The sequence below is a fragment of the Schistocerca nitens genome, chromosome 1 (assembly GCF_023898315.1).
Source record: "Schistocerca nitens isolate TAMUIC-IGC-003100 chromosome 1, iqSchNite1.1, whole genome shotgun sequence".
Taxonomy (NCBI): Eukaryota; Metazoa; Arthropoda; class Insecta; order Orthoptera; family Acrididae; genus Schistocerca; species Schistocerca nitens.
This window is the reverse complement of record NC_064614.1, coordinates 32,858,582-32,876,128: the sequence shown is the minus strand read 5'-3', so window position 1 is coordinate 32,876,128 and position 17,547 is coordinate 32,858,582. Positions and strand designations below refer to the sequence as shown.

Here is a 17,547-nt window from a genome sequence, read left to right as displayed (position 1 = left end):
TGCAGCTGTGACTTATTAAACTGATAGTTCGGTAATTTTCACATCTGTCAACACCTGCTTTCTTTGGGATTGGAATTATTATATTCTTCTTGAAGTCTGTGGGTATTTCGCCTGTCTCATACATTTTGCTCACCAGATGGTGGAGTTTTGTCAGGACAGGGTCTCCCAAGGCCGTCAGTAGTTCTAATGGAATGTTGTCTATTCCTGGGGTCTTGTTTCGACTCAGGTCTTTCAGTGCTCTGTCAAACTCTTCACGCAGTATCATATCTCCCATTTCATCTTCATCTACATCTTCTTACATTTCCATAATATTGACCTCAAGTACATAGCCCTTGTATGTTGTTGTTGTGGTCTTCAGTCCTGAGACTGGTTTAATGCAGCTCTCCATGCTACTCTATCCTGTGCAAGCTTCGTCATCTCCCAGTACCTACTGCAACCTACATCCTTCTGAATCTGCTTAGTGTATTCATCTCTTGGTCTCCCCCTACGAATTTTACCCTCCATGCTGCCCTCCAATACTAAACTGGTGACCCCTTGATGCCTCAGAACATGTCCTACCAACCGATCCCTTCTTCTGGTCAAGTTGTGCCACAAACTCCTCTTCTCCCCAATCCTATTCAATACTTCCTCATTAGTTATGTGATCTACCCATCTAATCTTCAGCATTCTTCTGTACCACCACATTTCGAAAGCTTCTATTCTCCTCTTGTCCAAACTATTTACCGTCCATGTTTCACTTCCATACATGGCTACACTCCATACAAATACTTTCAGAAATGACTTCCTGACACTTAAATCTATACTCGATGTTAACAAATTTCTCTTCTTCAGAAACGCTTTCCTTGCCATTGCCAGTCTACATTTTATATCCTCACTACTTCGACCATCATCAGTTATTTTGCTCCCCAAATAGCAAAACTCCTTTACTACTTTAAGTGTCTCATTTCCTAATCTAATACCCTCAACATCACCCGACTTAATTCGACTACATTCCATTATCCTCGTTTTGTTTTTGTTAATGTTCATCTTATATCCTCCCTTCAAGCCACCATCCATTCCGTTCAACTGCTCTTCCAAGTCCTTTGCTGTCTCTGACAGAATTACAATGTCATCGGCGAACCTCAGAGTTATTATTTCCTCTCCATGGATTTTAATACCTACTCCGAATTTTTCTTTTGTTTCCTTTACTGCTTGCTCAATATACAGATTGAACAACATCGGGGAGAGGCTATAACCCTGTCTCACTCCCTTCCCAACCACTGTTTCCCTTTCATGTCCCTCGACTCTTACAACTGCCATCTGCTTTCTGTACAAATTATAAATAGCCTTTCGCTCCCTGTATTTTACCCCTGCCACCTTTAGAATTTGAAAGAGAGTATTACAGTCAACATTGTCAAAAGCTTTCTCTAAGTCTACAAATGCTATAAACGTAGGTTTGCCTTTCCTTAATCTTTCTTCTAACATAAGTCGTAAGGTCAGTATTGCCTCACGTGTTCCAGTATTTCTACGGAATCCAAACTGATCTTCCCCGAGGTCGGCTTCTACTAGATTTTCCATTCGTCTGTAAAGAATTCGTGTTAGTATTTTGCAGCTGTGGCTTATTAAACTGATTGTTCGGTAATTTTCACATCTGTCAACACCTGCTTTCTTTGGGATTGGAATTATTATATTTTTCTTGAAGTCTGAGGGTATTTCGCCTGTTTCATACATCTTGCTCACCAGATGGTAGAGTTTTGTCATGACTGGCTCTCCCAAGGCCGTCAGTAGTTCCAATAGAATGTTGTCTACTCCTGGGGCCTTGTTTCGACTCAGGTCTTTCAGTGCTCTGTCAAACTCTTCACGCAGTATCATATCTCCCATTTCATCTTCATCTACATCCTCTTCCATTTCCATAATATTGTCCTCAAGTGCATCGCCCTTGTATAGACCCTCTATATACTCATTCCACCTTTCTGCTTTCCCTTCTTTGCTTAGAACTGGGTTTCCATCTGAGCTCTTGATGTTCATACAACTGGTTCTCTTATCTCCAAAGGTCTCTTTAATTTTCCTGTAGGCAGTATCTATCTTACCCCTAGTGAGATACGCCTGTACATCCTTATATTTGTCCTCTAGCCATCCCTGCTTAGCCATTTTGCACTTGCTGTCGATCTCATTTTTGAGACGTTTGTATTCCCTTTTGCCTGCTTCATTTACTGCATTTTTATATTTTCTCCTTTCATCAATTAAGTTCAATATTTCTTCTGTTACCCAAGGATTTCTACTATCCCTCGTCTTTTTACCTACTTGATCCTCTGCTGCCTTCACTACTTCATCCCTCAAAGCTACCCATTCTTCTTCTACTGTATTTCTTTCCCCCATTCCTGTCAATTGTTCCCTTACGCTCTCCCTGAAACTCTGTACAACCTCTGGTTCTTTCAGTTTATCCAGGTCCCATCTCCTTAAATTCCCACCTTTTTGCAGTTTCTTCAGTTTTAATCTACAGGTCATAACCAATAGATTGTGGTCAGAGTCCACATCTGCCCCTGGAAATGTCTTACAATTTAAAACCTGGTTCCTAAATCTCTGTCTTACCATTATATAATCTATCTGATACCTTTTAGTGTCTCCAGGGTTCTTCCATGTATACAACCTTCTATCATGATTCTTAAACCAAGTGTTAGCTATGATTAAGTTGTGCTCTGTGCAGAATTCTACCAGGCGGCTTCCTCTTTCATTTCTTAGCCCCAATCCATATTCACCTACTACGTTTCCTTCTCTCCCTTTTCCTACTACTGAATTCCAGTTATCCATGACTATTAAATTTTCGTCTCCCTTCACTATCTGAATAATTTCTTTTACTTCATCATACATTTCTTCAATTTCTTCGTCATCTGTAGAGCTAGTTGCCATATAAACTTGTACTACTGTAGTAGGCGTGGGCTTCATGTCTATCTTGGCCACAATAATGCGTTCACTATGCAGTTTGTAGTAGCTTACCTGCACTCCTATTTTTATATTCATTATTAAACCTACTCCTGCCTTAGCCCTATTTGATTTTGTATTTATAATCCTGTATTCACCTGATCAAAAGTCTTGTTCCTCCTGCCACCGAACTTCACTAATTCCCACTATATCTAACTTTAACCTATCCATTTCGTTTTTTTTTAATTTTTCTAACCAGCCTGCCCTATTAAGGGATCTGACATTCCACACTCCGATCTATAGAACGCCAGTTTTCTTTCTCCTGATAATGGCGTCCTCTTGAGTAGTCCCCACCTGGAGATACGAGTGGGGGACTATTTTACCTCTGGAATATTTTACCCAAGAGGACGCCATCATCATTTAACCATACAGTAAAGCTGCATGCCCTTGGGAAAAATTATGGCTGTAGTTTCCCCTTACTTTCAGCCGTTCGCAGTACCAACACAGCAAAGCCGTTTTGGTTATTGTTACAAAGCCAGATCAGTCAACCATCCAGACTGTTGCCCCTACAACGTGTGAAAAGGCTGCTGCCCCTCTTCAGGAACCACATGTTTGTCTGGCCTCTCAACAGATACCACTCCATTGTGATTGCACCTACTGTACAGCTATCCGTATCGCTGAGGCACGCAAGCCTCCCCACCAACGGCAAGATCCATGGTTCATGGATTGTGTATGTTTCACAATTGACTGCATTTGTGGTCTGTTTAGAGGTTCAATATTTAAATATATCATGATTGTCATCAGCCTGAGGATATGTCAAATTGTCACCAAACTGTGGAAGATGACAGACTGTTGATAGTTGAGTAACATATCAGGAAAAATATTTATCTTCCCAGTACCATTCATCTGATTTGACCCATGATGTTATCAAAATGATGATCATTAAGCACTCATCATAATTCAGTACATCTAAAATTCATGCCATAACAAAAACTATAGTTACTTTCATGACATCACTTTCTTTGGCTTCATCAGCTCACAACCAAACCAGCACCTTTCAGCCTAATCTCAGGCTATGCTACAAATCATTTTTCCCCATACCTACTTTCAAAAAATAATATGGAAGCAAAATAAATATTGTCAGTGTTCTGTTTCTGCACATGTGACATCACTCATATCATCTTTATACCATGGGTTAGTATCACTGTCTGATAGCAATAGCTTGACTGGGTTTAGTGATGAGTATCTGCTAACAGATGAAAGACAGGGGAGTGACTGATTACTTAATGTAACAGTGATGAGATGAACAATATTTCCCTCATTATCACATATAAGCTGTGCCAGCAGACATCCACACACACCTATACTCTGTAGATTTCTATATACTGTGTGGAAGATACAGGGTTGGTTTAAGGACCAAGTGACATTAGCAGCCACCTGGGGTACATAGCTGAGAGGGTTGTCAGAGATGCCTAAGTGAAAAATAATAAATAGCAAAAACTGATAAGTGACATGGGTGAACCTATACAACAATACTCATAGAAGCAAAAATGTTCTAGTAAATATCAGGCTGTAACTGAGCCATTTGTGAGATAACTGTGAATGTGTGGTTACAATCTTAAGTGTGAAATATTTTCCAGGTTAGTGCAAATTTATGTGAAATCTAAACTTCTTCATTAAGTTCCATCTACTTGATCTCACATTTCACCCATGGCCTTCCTTAACAAGAAATACAATATTACTTCAACTTCTTATGTGTTAAAAGTAAAATTTACGTATACTTGTACCTGTTAAACAAGGTTTTCCACCTGTCATTCTCACACTCGGATGCAACATTGCACTTGTCTGAGCAGTAAGTTACAAACACTCCCCAAATCGTGTCATGAATGTTGACAAGATTGTACAATTTGCTGCTCCAGTTCTTTGGCCATATCAATGGGAGTGCTGTATACTCCACTTTTGAGGTGATGTTAAACTGAAAAATTCAAAGGATTGAGGTCAGCTGACCTTGGAGGACAAGCTGCAGGCTGTGTTTGACCTATCCATCTTGGACAATATTGGTGTGTTAGATGTTGTCTTACAACAGGAGAAAAATTTGCCCATATCCCACAATGCATGTACTATATTCCTGTAAGATGTTCAAGGTGGTAGTGGTTGTTGTTATTGTTATTGCTGTTGTCTTCAGTCCACAGACTAGTTTGATGCAGCTGTCCACATTCTGAAATGGCAACTGAGACATCGGCGGGAGAGCTATAGAATTTTTATAGCCCCATTACAGCAATATTACAAGTTGAATCATTTATGGCATACTATCAACCACAGTAAAGAAATATTTTCTATCACCTATTTCTCTCCACCCTGTTTATTCCATTACCCTTGTTTTACTTCTGTTTACGTTTGTCTTATAACCTGTTTCCAATAAATGTTCTGTTTCATTCAACTGATCTTAGATGTATTTAATTTTGTGAAATTTGAACCTAATTAGATGGGATCTTAATGGAAAAGTTTTCAGTTTAAATAATTTTGCACTGACTCAGACACTATCTCATACTGAAATCATTGGCAGTGTGTAATCATAAATTAAGAGCTATTTCACAAGCACCTTGTTTACTGGAATGTTTTTCCTTTTTCACACTTCTGCAGTGTCAATTTTTTGCCACCCTGCATACGTATCAACAAAATTTTTCAATTAATAGCTTTTAAAACTCTCAGGAATTACCTTAAATGGAAAAGAATTATTTTTCACTCCCCCCCCCCCCCCCCCCAAGAGCTGAAGGAAAGGCAACTTATGTTGGAGGGAAACAGTGGAGAGGGGAGGGGAAGGGGGATATTTGTGCAAATGTTATGCCACTTGTGGGAAAAATGCCCAATGTCCTCCAACCAACTCTGGGCAGATAGTACTTTTTACTGTCTACATCATTACCATCCTCAACAATTTCACATTCACTGCTACATAATACGTGCATTGCCTTGCATAATAGCCTTAAGCTACAAATATTCTTGTTGTTCCTGCTTAATTTCTGACATTACTTACTCACTTTTCATTAGGTATTTTTTGATGTCTTGAAATTCTGCAAAGAATTTTCTTGGTTCCTCTACCTTTCATGACATATTCTCCATCCTTCAGGATCTCTTCACTATTGATCTATGGAATGGAAAGTAACCTATCTATCAGTGAGTTACATTGATTATCTCAATGTTATTACAATGGACATTATGACCTACTTTTCTGCTAACCCATATGTCATCACTGGTTCCCCATTTTAAAAATCTGGAAACTTTTTCTAATGCTGCTGCAAGCAGTTCTGATGAAATGTATCTCCTTGCATGATACCTCTTTTAATTTTAAATTTTTCAACTAACCTGATGAAATCTGATGGATGCAGTTGCATTGGCACATAAATTTTTCATCATACTAACCTGAGTCATAGCCTTCTTTCCCAAGGCATATTAGTGTAGACCAGTAAACTCCAACCCCAATTCTTTTAAGGATTGATCTTCCATGTATATAACAGCTTCAGTACCTGGTTATGTGGCAAATGGATTAATGTGTTAAATATTTTATGTTAAGCATGTAAGTAAGAAAAGTTTGGAATATTTTTGAAATTATTTTTAAAGTATTTATTTATTTATTTATTTCGTGTTTTGTAGGTCCCTGGATATAGAACAAGTTAAGGTTTTTTTACAGATTATTGTTTTGTGCAGATACATTGATCTTATCATTAGATTAAAGAAACTGTGAAGTTTAGCATATACCCTTACACATTAGTTGAGATACAGGACATCTGACAGAATATACAGTCATACATAAATTTGGGTATTGTTCTTAAGTTATACAGGCATCATATACAGACATACATAAATTTGGGTATTGTATTAAGTTACACTGTACTTACAGAGTATGATTAATCAATTGTAGAGGTCACACAGTAAGATTTAAGCACAAACAAGAGATTCTATTCATTTTTGCTAAGAAATTAATCAATACTGTAACAAGATTCATCTAAAAGGAACTGCTTCAGATTTACTTTACACTTTGGCATGTTTCCAACCATTTCTTTAATGTGCGGTGGGAGGGCATTAAAAATCTTGGTGCCACTGTATAAAACCCTCTTCTGGACCATGCTTTTCATTTTTAGCTCATAATGGATATCCAGTTTCCTTCGGGTGTTATAACTGTGGTATGAGCTACTGATTTTGAATAAGTTGCTATTTTTTGAAACAAAGCACATCAGAGAAAAAATATATTGGGCAGGTGTTGTAAGGATTTGTAGAGCTCTAAATAGATCCCTGCACGAGTGCCTAGGATGTACTCCACACATAATTCTTATTGCTCACTTCTGTGCATGGAACACTTTTTTTTTTTTTTTTTTTTTTTTTTTTTTTTTGCTATTGGTTGATTTCCAAAATATATTATACCATAGGCCATAAGTTGGTGAAAATAGCCAAAATATGCAGTTTTTATTGTGCTCATTTCCCTAGTGTCTGAAATTATTGTTAAGGCAAACATTTCTGAGCTTAGCCTTTTGCACAGATCTTGAATATGGTGGTGCCACTTCAAAATATTGTGCTCACTCATTTTTAGGTTCATTTCATTAGTAACATTTGTGTCAGAAGAGAAATGAATGTAATTTGTCTTTTTTAGGTTGACTATAAGGCCATTGGTTTCAAACCAGTTTGTCAAATCTGCAAAAGCTTTATTTGCAGCCTCATTTGACACATTCCCTGAGAGATTATTAACTGATAAAGTGGTGTCATCAGCAAACATGAGTATTTTCCCACATTCTGTACATAGTACTAAGTCATTTATAAATATTAGAAAGAGCAGTGGCCCCAATACTGAGCCTTGAGGTACTCCTGCAGTAATGGAGCCCCGTTCTGAAAATACCTGGTCACCATGCAATCCTTCCACGATTGTTGGAATTTGAGAAGAGATCTCATTATCAAACACTGGATGAGAACAGCCTGGGTAATTTTCAAGGTGTTTTAAGCAAAAGGTGGTTTGCAGGAACATTCAGTGTTATATGTGGATACTGTGTGCAAAATGTGTTTAATGGAGTTAGTAATAAAGGGGAATTTAACCATCATGCCTCGTGCTGAGCTTTTACTGCATGTACAGTGGAAACACAGTAAGCACCAAACTTTCATAATTTTTGTGGGTTGTCAGCAAGAAAAAGTTTCTTAAAGGTTTGAAATTAAGTGTAAAGTTTCTTTGAAGTCCCTGGTTTGTCTCATTCTCAAATACTGGATGTATATGGTATGTGCTGTGAGTTTCACTGCCTCGTGACATATTCACAGTTTATATTTGTAATACTTGTCCAGCTGTGTTAAACCTTTAACATTCAACTATAGATCTTAATGTGTAGATTATGGTAGCATTTTAAATTTTTAAATGTTGGCAGTAATTACATAAAATATTGAAAACTGTGTTGACTGTGGTAGTCATTAGATGGTCAACCTGCAACTCATTAGATAGGCAACTTGCAACTGGGACCATGCACCATGGACTGGGTGAGCTGTTTAGCAACATAGATTTTGTTGAAACTTAGTCACATGCTTTCTCAAAAGTTTTGAATTTCATACAAAGTGGTAATTCATTTTCATTGATGATTTTGGATATATAGCATCAGAGGCACATCAGTGATTCAGTATGAAAACTGATCTTAAATCAATACAAATTGGAATTTTTTAAAATTGTTTTAACTAGTTTTAGGTATATAATCATTATCAGGAGAACTTAATATTTGTTGTCAAGGTAATGCCATTGGTAGGTATCAATCATTTGTGAAGAGCAATCAACTAGTCATAGTGCTCTACTCTGTAATTTCATACAGCACTTGCAAATGGTCCCTTGTGCAGTATCCATTTCCAAAAATCATTCGGTTCTTGTCTGAGTTGTTGTTGATAATTTCTGTAAACATTTTAAACAATGGAAAATCCAGGCTGTAATAATGCCAATATTATGTAAAGAATATTTTGCTACTCACTATACAGAGGAGATGTTGAGCCACAGACAGGCGCAACAACAAGACTGCTGCTCATTTAAGCTTTTGACCAAAAGACCTTCTTCAGAAGTAAAAAACATGCACACATTCATGCAAACACACTCACATGTGCACATGACCTCTGTCTCAGGCCACTGATGGGATCAGTTTCTTTGAAGGAACATTGCATCACACTTCTAACAAACACAGGCACTCCGATATTGTATTTACCTGCCAGTACCTGGCTAGCAAGTTATGGTAAGTGTACGACTGCAGATTAATGACACTTGGATGATGACATATAAGAGTTTGGGACTGACCATGAAATTTGTACAGATAGCCAAAATGGTTAAAGCAACCACTCTTGACAAGCAGGAAATCCAGGTTCGAGTCCCAGTCTAGCACAAATTTTTAATGATGTCATTTGACTCTACACTTGGAGGTTGCCCATATTTGCAACTACAAGCACAGTTCTTGTATTTAATGGGTTTATTTAAGGGGCAGCAGTTTAATGATGTACATCTTTGGTTTAATGACATACATCTTTGGTTTGCTTGTGGTATGTCATCATAGCAATGATGGTTAATAAATCTATCAAGAAAGTTAGGAGAGTATTTTTGCTAGGAAGAGCAGAGAAGCATTGTTAGCGCAAACTTAGGCAGTAAATGGACAGAATTTAGCTCAATAAGATGAATGTAGCGGAATTATGGGCAATGTTTAAATGGATTGTAAGTTCTGCTTTGGGGAAGCATGTACTGAGTAAGTGGATTAAGGACAGGAGAAACCCACTGTGGTTTACTAACAGATGTGGATACACTGTCCCGATTCCCCACAGGACCTTACCCAGCCTTCAGCCACATGAACCGGTGTATTTTCAGCTCAGTATAGATCTGAATTTGACGATTTTCACCTTTCCTTTAACATTTCACAATTTCATGACTACCAGTCTCAAGAACCTGACATTACACTTCCATGTTCATTTTGTACAACACAATGTGCTGGACATACTTCCTGGGCCTGAATTTTGCCCCTTTTGGCCACTACAGTGTCAACTGCATCTAAAACAAGGGGTTTTGTTGTGAATCTTGGACAAGCAACACTGCTGCATCCTGATTTCCTGATTCATCTTTCTCTTTGGCCTTGACTGCTGTGCACCCGCATCCTGCACACTAACATTGGGGTATGTGCTGGATGAAAAATTTGGCACAACAACATTTATACATTAATCCTGGCCAAATATTGACCCCAACATTGTAGACCTAATCTGCCAGTATTCTACCTATCAGGCCCATCAAGCTGTACCTCCCAGTGGCCCTATCCCTGGCCTGATGCCATGGAAGAATGGGAGCACACCTATTTGGATGTTACTGGCCTGGTTTTGGGCTCTATGTGGTTTGTCATGATTGATTCCTTTTGTGTTCCTCGTGCCTCAGGTCACTACTGCCACTACTAGCACAGCCTTGAAAGATCCCCTTGCACCTTGGTTTCTAATAACTGGAAAGCTTTTGCTTTCTATGACTTCCAGTGGATTTCTGCATTTCACCTGGCCTCTAACAGTCATACAGAATGCTTTATCCACACTTTTAATGCCCGGCTTCACAAGGAAATGATGTCAAACACTGCATCTAAAACTTACTGTAGCTTCCAAGCAATTTAGAGGGCCAACCTGATCAAGGGCTGCAGCCTGGCAGAGTGTCTTTATTGTCACACTCACCATACACTTTGGATTTGCCGCAGCAACCATTGGCACTTGTCATCACTGAGGTCTATTGCTTCCTGGTGGGCAGGTTCCACCCATCCTGGATCTGCAGAACAATCTCTGCCCCCAAGGGTCTATGTTTTATACCATGGCGTCTGCCACAAACTTCTGTGGTGCCATTGAAACCAACTTCGCATCCACTATCATGATCAATACCCAACTGCTTCTCTGCTTCTGATGGACTGTCTTGACCCGTGGTGACCTGAACATCTCACATTAAGCCTCATCTTACCTCAGCATTCCACAGCAATGCCAATGGATGTCAACCTGCTGCCTTCCCAGGTGGCAGCTCCTCTGGACCATGCATTAACTTCCTCTTCTTCCCCAGAATTCACGGATTGATGTTGGAAGGGGAGGGGAGGGGGGGGGAGAGGGGTGTAGTGGTCATGCCTGACACTACCATAGAAACTGGTTATATGGTACAAATGACCATCAACTAGTGTGCCACCACTATGCAGATGGCACTACTCCTCAGGTGCACCCTCTTATGGGACCATGCTAGACTTCAACATATAAGGTTGCCCAGAGCTGGCCAAAGTCAGTGTTGATGTGAGCAGTGGAGTTTGCACCTATGTGTTACCATATTGGCTATGGCATAATTTTGGTGGACCCTGTTTGTCATGGATGGAAGTCTGATACAACTAGGACAGCACTTTGCTTGAGAATATGGACTGAAGATATTTTGCACTGTTCCTAATAGCATTTTGTTTTTATGTCTTTCAACATTCTGTTGTCTGTGTGTATAGATTGCCATCTGTCATTAGTTATGTGATACACTGAGCAGTTTCTTCTGCCCATGCTCTTGACACTGGTTTGGAGGATATAGCTGTAGATGTAGTTACCAAGTCACCTGACCCCTTAACTGATTAAATGTGATGTAGACCTTTCAGTGTGACATATATTACAAGCTGACATTATCAAATTTTATTTTTACAATTTCTACATGATATGCTGTACAGCAGCTGTAGTACTAATAAAATTTCTGATGCTCTATTAACAGGTTAAGTGTGTCAGAAATCAAGACGGACAGAGGTATTTCATCAAAACTGATCATAAGCAAATCTAACAGAGAAGACTCTGGTCTGTACATCTGTCAGGCAGGCAATGTCTTTGGTCACAGTGAGCTGTTAATTCATTTGGCTGTACAAGGTAGGACTGTGTGCACATGTTTTACTAATATTTGGAGGATGTATTTTGTTTGGAAATAGTATTACTTGCTTAGGAATGTTCTTTGTTCATTATTCTATGATAGTTGACTGCATTGTCTTGTATTTTATTATATATCTCTGTCATCAAGGGAATGATGTACGATTTTTAGAGTGCTAAATATAGAACATGAAATAATTATACACTAAATCTTATACCAAAATTGTAGGCAAGGGGTAAACAAATTTAAATTAGCAATCTACAATATGATAATACGACAAAAAGGACAGATTGATACTCTCTGCAAAGACAACACATTGACTTGCAGACAGGCACAGTGAAAAGACCATTCATATTGAGAGAAGACGCGCTCGCGCGTGTGCGCGCACGTGTACACGTACACGCACGCACGCACGCACACACACACACACACACACACACACACACACACACACACACACACGACCACTATCTCTAGCCGGAATGTAACTGGTGCATCACATGAAAGCAGAAATCTATAGTGTGGTGGACAAGGGGGAGGAATAGCAAGGTATTGCTGGGTCAAGAGAAGAGTGCTGCCTGCCAGAGTATGTGGGGACTAAATGGCAGCAGGACAAGGCTGCCAAGTGCAGCACTGGGAGGCTGTGGGGGAGGGAGGAAGGTGGCAGGTGACTGCAAAAAGAGAGGAGCAGGGAAGGGGAAAGACTGGTGGATGCACTGTCAGAGAGCAGGGAATGCAATGAGGCTTAGGGGACATGAAATCGGAGGAAGTGAATGGACAAAGGGGGTAGATACTGTTGGAATAAGGGTGTGGGGGCAACAGGTTACCATAGGTTGAGGCCAGAACTATTTCAGGAGTGGAGAATGTGTTGTAAAGATAACTCCCACCTGTGAAGTTCAGAAAAGCTGAGGATGGAGAAGAGGATCCAGATGGCCCAAGTTGTGAAGCAGCCATAGAAGTTAAGCGTGTTATGTTCAGCCACATGTTGTGCCACAAAGTGGTTCACTTTGTGCTTGGCCACTGTTTGGTGGTGGCCATTTATCCTCATGGACAGCTGGTTGGTAGTCATACCAATGTAAAAAGCTGTGTGGTGATTGCATCAGAGCTGGTAAATGACATGTCTGCTTTCACAGGTGGCGTGGCCTCTGAGGGGTTAGGATAAGCCTGTGACAGGACTGGAATAGGAAATGCTGAGTGTGTGGATTGGGCAGGCAAGGGGATGGGATGGGATTGGGAGTGGCAAAGGGATGGACTATGATGTTGTGAAAGTTGGGTGGGTGATAGAGTGCCACTTTAGGAGAGGTGGGAAGAATCATGGGTAAGATGTCCCTCATTTCAGGGTGTGATGATTCAGTTGTTGCAGTCCAGGATGGTATTGGGTGATAAAGGTGGTGTTCCTTTGCATATGGTTCTCGGAGGTGGTGGGTGGATTGGGAATGGTGGGAGGTCTGGGGGTGTGTCGGGATGGTTGCTTCACAACCCATCCCATTCAGATTCTCCCCTCCACCACCAGATTTTATGAACTGCACAGGTGGCAGTTACCCTTCATACACATTCTCTGCTCACAAAATAATCCCAGCCTTCTGTCCGATCACTTACTCCAATTTCACATCCTGTCACCCTCATGGTGCACTGTTCTCTGCCAACATTCCCTCCAGACTTTCCTCCTTCTCTGATCCTCTCCATTTCTACTCCCCTTTTCACCCCTCACTTCATCCCCCAATCCCCCACAATGCTGCACCTGGCAGGACAAGTTCTGCTATCTTCTAATCCTTGAATGCTCTGCCAGACACAGCTCTGCTCTCACTCCAGCCATACCAGATATTCCTTGCCCTTCCCCACTCCACTCCAGATTGTTGCTTTCATTCGAGGCGATAGTTGCATTCTGCCTGGTGTAGCTGGAGACAGTGGTCATATGTGTGTGAGATGTACTTGCCTGCATGAATGTATGTGTGTTTCCTTTTCTGAAGAAGGTTTTGGCCAAAAGCTCAACATGCAAAAGTCTTTTTGTTGTGTCTATCTGAAACTTATGATCAGTACTGATCTATTTTTTTCATAGTATTGTTTATATCTCAACCTGGACATTCAATTATATCTACTTTACATATTTATTATGAATATAATAGAGGGAAATATTCCACGTGGGAAAAATATATCTAAAAACAAACATGACGTAACTTACCAAACGAAAGCGTTGGTATGTTGATAGAGACACTAACAAACACAAACACACACACAAAATTCAAGCTTTCACAACCAATGGTTGCTTCATCAGGAAAGAGGGAAGGAGAGGGAAAGACGAAAGGATGTGGGTTTTAAGGGAGAGGGTAAGTAGTCATTCCAATCCTAGGAGCGGAAAGACTTACCTTAGGAGGAAAAAGGGACAGGTATACACTCACACACACACACCCATATCCATCTGTACGTATACAGACACAACATCATAGTTCATGTTCTACTGCTTCAGACTGATTAATAATACAAGCAATATGTAATACATAAGAATTCCCATGTAAAATTTTTTGAAGAAGATTAAACAATTTTTTGTCAAAATATATTTTTAATATGTGTTGAGATCATTCCACTTGCAATTTGTAGTGAGTTTGGTAGCTTGTTAAACCAAGTTAGAACAGTGATAAGTGAGCTTCAGTATATCATTTTTAATTTTGTCATGGTGTTGCACTCATGCACATCACAATATATATTTGCTTCATTTTGTGGCTGCAAAAATTTAAATGTATTTTAAAAGGTTTAAAGAATACATTGTTATGTATTCACGTTGCACAAGCCCTTCATACCAAGATTCTCTACGGCCTACTCCATGTATAATCCATATTGTCTTTTTCTGTACTAGTATTATTGCATGTATGTGTATGTCTGCTGCACATCTACAAAATTCAGTCTCATACCTAAGAAAGGAATAATTTTTGCCTTGAAGCTCTTCAATCATATACATACCAACAGATTTACAGGTACCATATTTTCAAATTTCTACGTACACTATTTACACTGGTGTAGTAGGAATTACCTGTTTTGAATGTCAATCACTAATTTGTACTGAAGTTCACTTTCTGGGCAGGATCAATGAAGTATTTAATTGTTTCTGTTACACTAGTCATTGCAAAAAATTCTATCTCTGTCTACTTTTTGCCATAGAAAAAGAGTGTGGTGGCATCTGCATATGCAGAAGGAATACCATGTTATTAATGTATATAAGGAAGAGAAAATGATCAAGAATGTAACCCAGAGGCATACTAGTGGATTGAAAATTTATCACTTTATCATATATTGCTTATGTAATTTTTGAAATTTACTTATGATTCATTGGGTATGTGTCTAAAAGATGCCCAAATGGATCTGTAATGTTATAATGTCAGTTTTCTTAGAAGTAACCTGTTGGTTATTGAGTCAAACCCTTCTGTCAGGTCTAAAAAATATACCTTCAGTGTATCTTCTGGTCAAGCAGACAACCTGCTTCATGGAAGAACTATGTAACTGCTGTGGTCCAGCTTAACTCTTCTTCTTCTCTTTTTTATTAGTAGTCAAATAAATGAGAGGTAACAAAGAAGGATGTAAGAGGCCAGTGACATAGCCTTGTGCCACCAGAGCTCATTCCAGTGCTACCAATGAAGACCTGAAGTCATACCCAGTAGCTCTTCAGATCGTGCTGCCAGGAAAAACACTGCTTTGTCTCTTCTAAACACTGGAAGAGTGGGACTTCACCACAGGTTGCCATCATACTTCCTGAGAACGGTCGTCTGGTGTACTACAGAACCATGATTCACTGCTGAACACAATACACTGTCTTCCATCAATGGTTCATGCTTCCTGGCCATGGCACCACTCCAAGCGCAGTTGTTTGTGTTATGCAACAGCAACATAGGCATGGAACAGTAATTCACTAGTCTGGCTGTTGCCATGCTCTGATCAATGGTGCAGGATGACACGGAATGTTGAAATGGTTCCATTATTTACTTTTGGATGGTAGCCATGAGTGAGAAGGCATTATGACATGGTTTGTGCACAATATGGCAATCCTCCTGTGTGGTGGTTAGACAGGGTTGACCAGAACATTGACAATGCGTGTGCTTGCTCTCACATTCCCATGCAATCCAAAAGTGTGCCACTGACAGATCTGAGTGCCCCACAAATATGAATATTGCATGTTTCAATTGGTTAGCCAAATGGAAATTCACATGAGTCCGCTTTCAAACTCTGCCAGATGCTAATAATGCTGTCTGACGCGAGCATGCAGCAACTCTATGGCCTTCACGTGATCATTCAACATGTGATGCTGTTCATGCCCCTTATATACCCTACCAGGTATTGTAACAACACTAACAAGAATAACACTAATGCACTCTTGTGGCTATCCTGTCTGTCAAAGAGAATTGCATCTCTAATCATCAACACACTTGCTGATGGTGTGTATATGATGAAGCTATATTGACATCCAACCTTGTCTTCTGGGTGTTTCACTTCTTTTCCTTTTCTTTTTTTTCCAGGCAATGTATATGGAACTTAATTTCTTGAATAACTGCTTGGTATTACGATTATACTGTATTTAACTTTCCATCTGCTATATCAGTACACTCTGTGTCTGTCTTAACATGTACCTATATTTCAATATTATGAAAAGGATAGTTGCTACTCACCATATAATGGAGATGCTGAGTTGCAGAAAGACACAACAAAAAGACTGTTGTAAAGTTAGCTTTCGGCCAACAAGGTCTTGTCAAAAATAGACAACACACACATGCGAACACAACTCTCACACACACGACCACAGTCTCTGGCAGCTGGAGCCATACTCAGTTCATCACTAGCTTCACACATCCGTCCACATCAAACCCACCAACAAGCAACAGTACCTCCATTATGACAGCTGCCACCCATTCCACATCAAAAGGTCCCTTCCCTACAGCCTAGGTCTTCGTGGCAAACGAATCTGCTCCAGTCCGGAATCCCTGAACCATTACACCAACAACCTGACAACAGCTTTCGCATCCCGCAACTACCCTCCCGACCTGGTAAAGAAGCAAATAACCAGAGCCACTTCCTCATCCCCTCAAACCCAGAACCTCCCACAGAAGAACCACAGAAGTGCCCCACTTGTGACAGGATACTTTCCGGGACTGGACCAGACTCTGAATGTGGCTCTCCAGCAGGGATACGACTTCCTCAAATCCTGCCCTGAAATGAGATCCATCCTTCATGAAATCCTCCCCACTCCACCAAGAGTGTCTTTCCGCTGTCCACCTAACCTTCGTAACCTCTTAGTTCATCCCTATGAAATCCCCAAACCACCTTCCCTACCCTCTGGCTCCTACCCTTGTAACCGCCCCCGGTGTAAAACCTGTCCCATGCACCCTCCCACCACCACCTACTCCAGTCCTGTAACCCGGAAGGTGTACACGATCAAAGGCAGAGCCACGTGTGAAAGCACTCACGAGATTTACCAACTGACCTGCCTACACTGTGATGCATTCTATGTGGGAATGACCAGCAACAAACTGTCCATTCGCATGAATGGACACAGGCAGACAGTGTTTGTTGGTAATGAGGACCACCCTGTGGCTATACATGCCTTGGTGCATGGCCAGCACATCTTGGCACAGTGTTACACCGTCTGAGTTATCTGGATACTTCCCACTAACACCAACCTATCCGAACTCCGGAGATGGGAACTTGCTCTTCAATATATCCTCTCTTCCCGTTACCCACCAGGCCTCAATCTCCGCTAATTTCAAGTTGCC

The 17,547-nt window shown here is 40.3% G+C and overlaps 1 protein-coding gene across 1 annotated transcript in view; it reads left to right on the top strand.

The window, feature by feature from the left end:
- Positions 1-17,547, top strand: part of LOC126263057 (Down syndrome cell adhesion molecule-like protein Dscam2) — a 551,657-nt gene that overhangs the window by 313,418 nt on the left and 220,692 nt on the right. Inside the window, exon 16 of the mRNA XM_049960035.1 lies at positions 11,645-11,793. Within this exon, the coding sequence (XP_049815992.1) occupies positions 11,645-11,793 (149 nt within the window). The remainder of the gene's footprint in view (positions 1-11,644; positions 11,794-17,547) is intronic.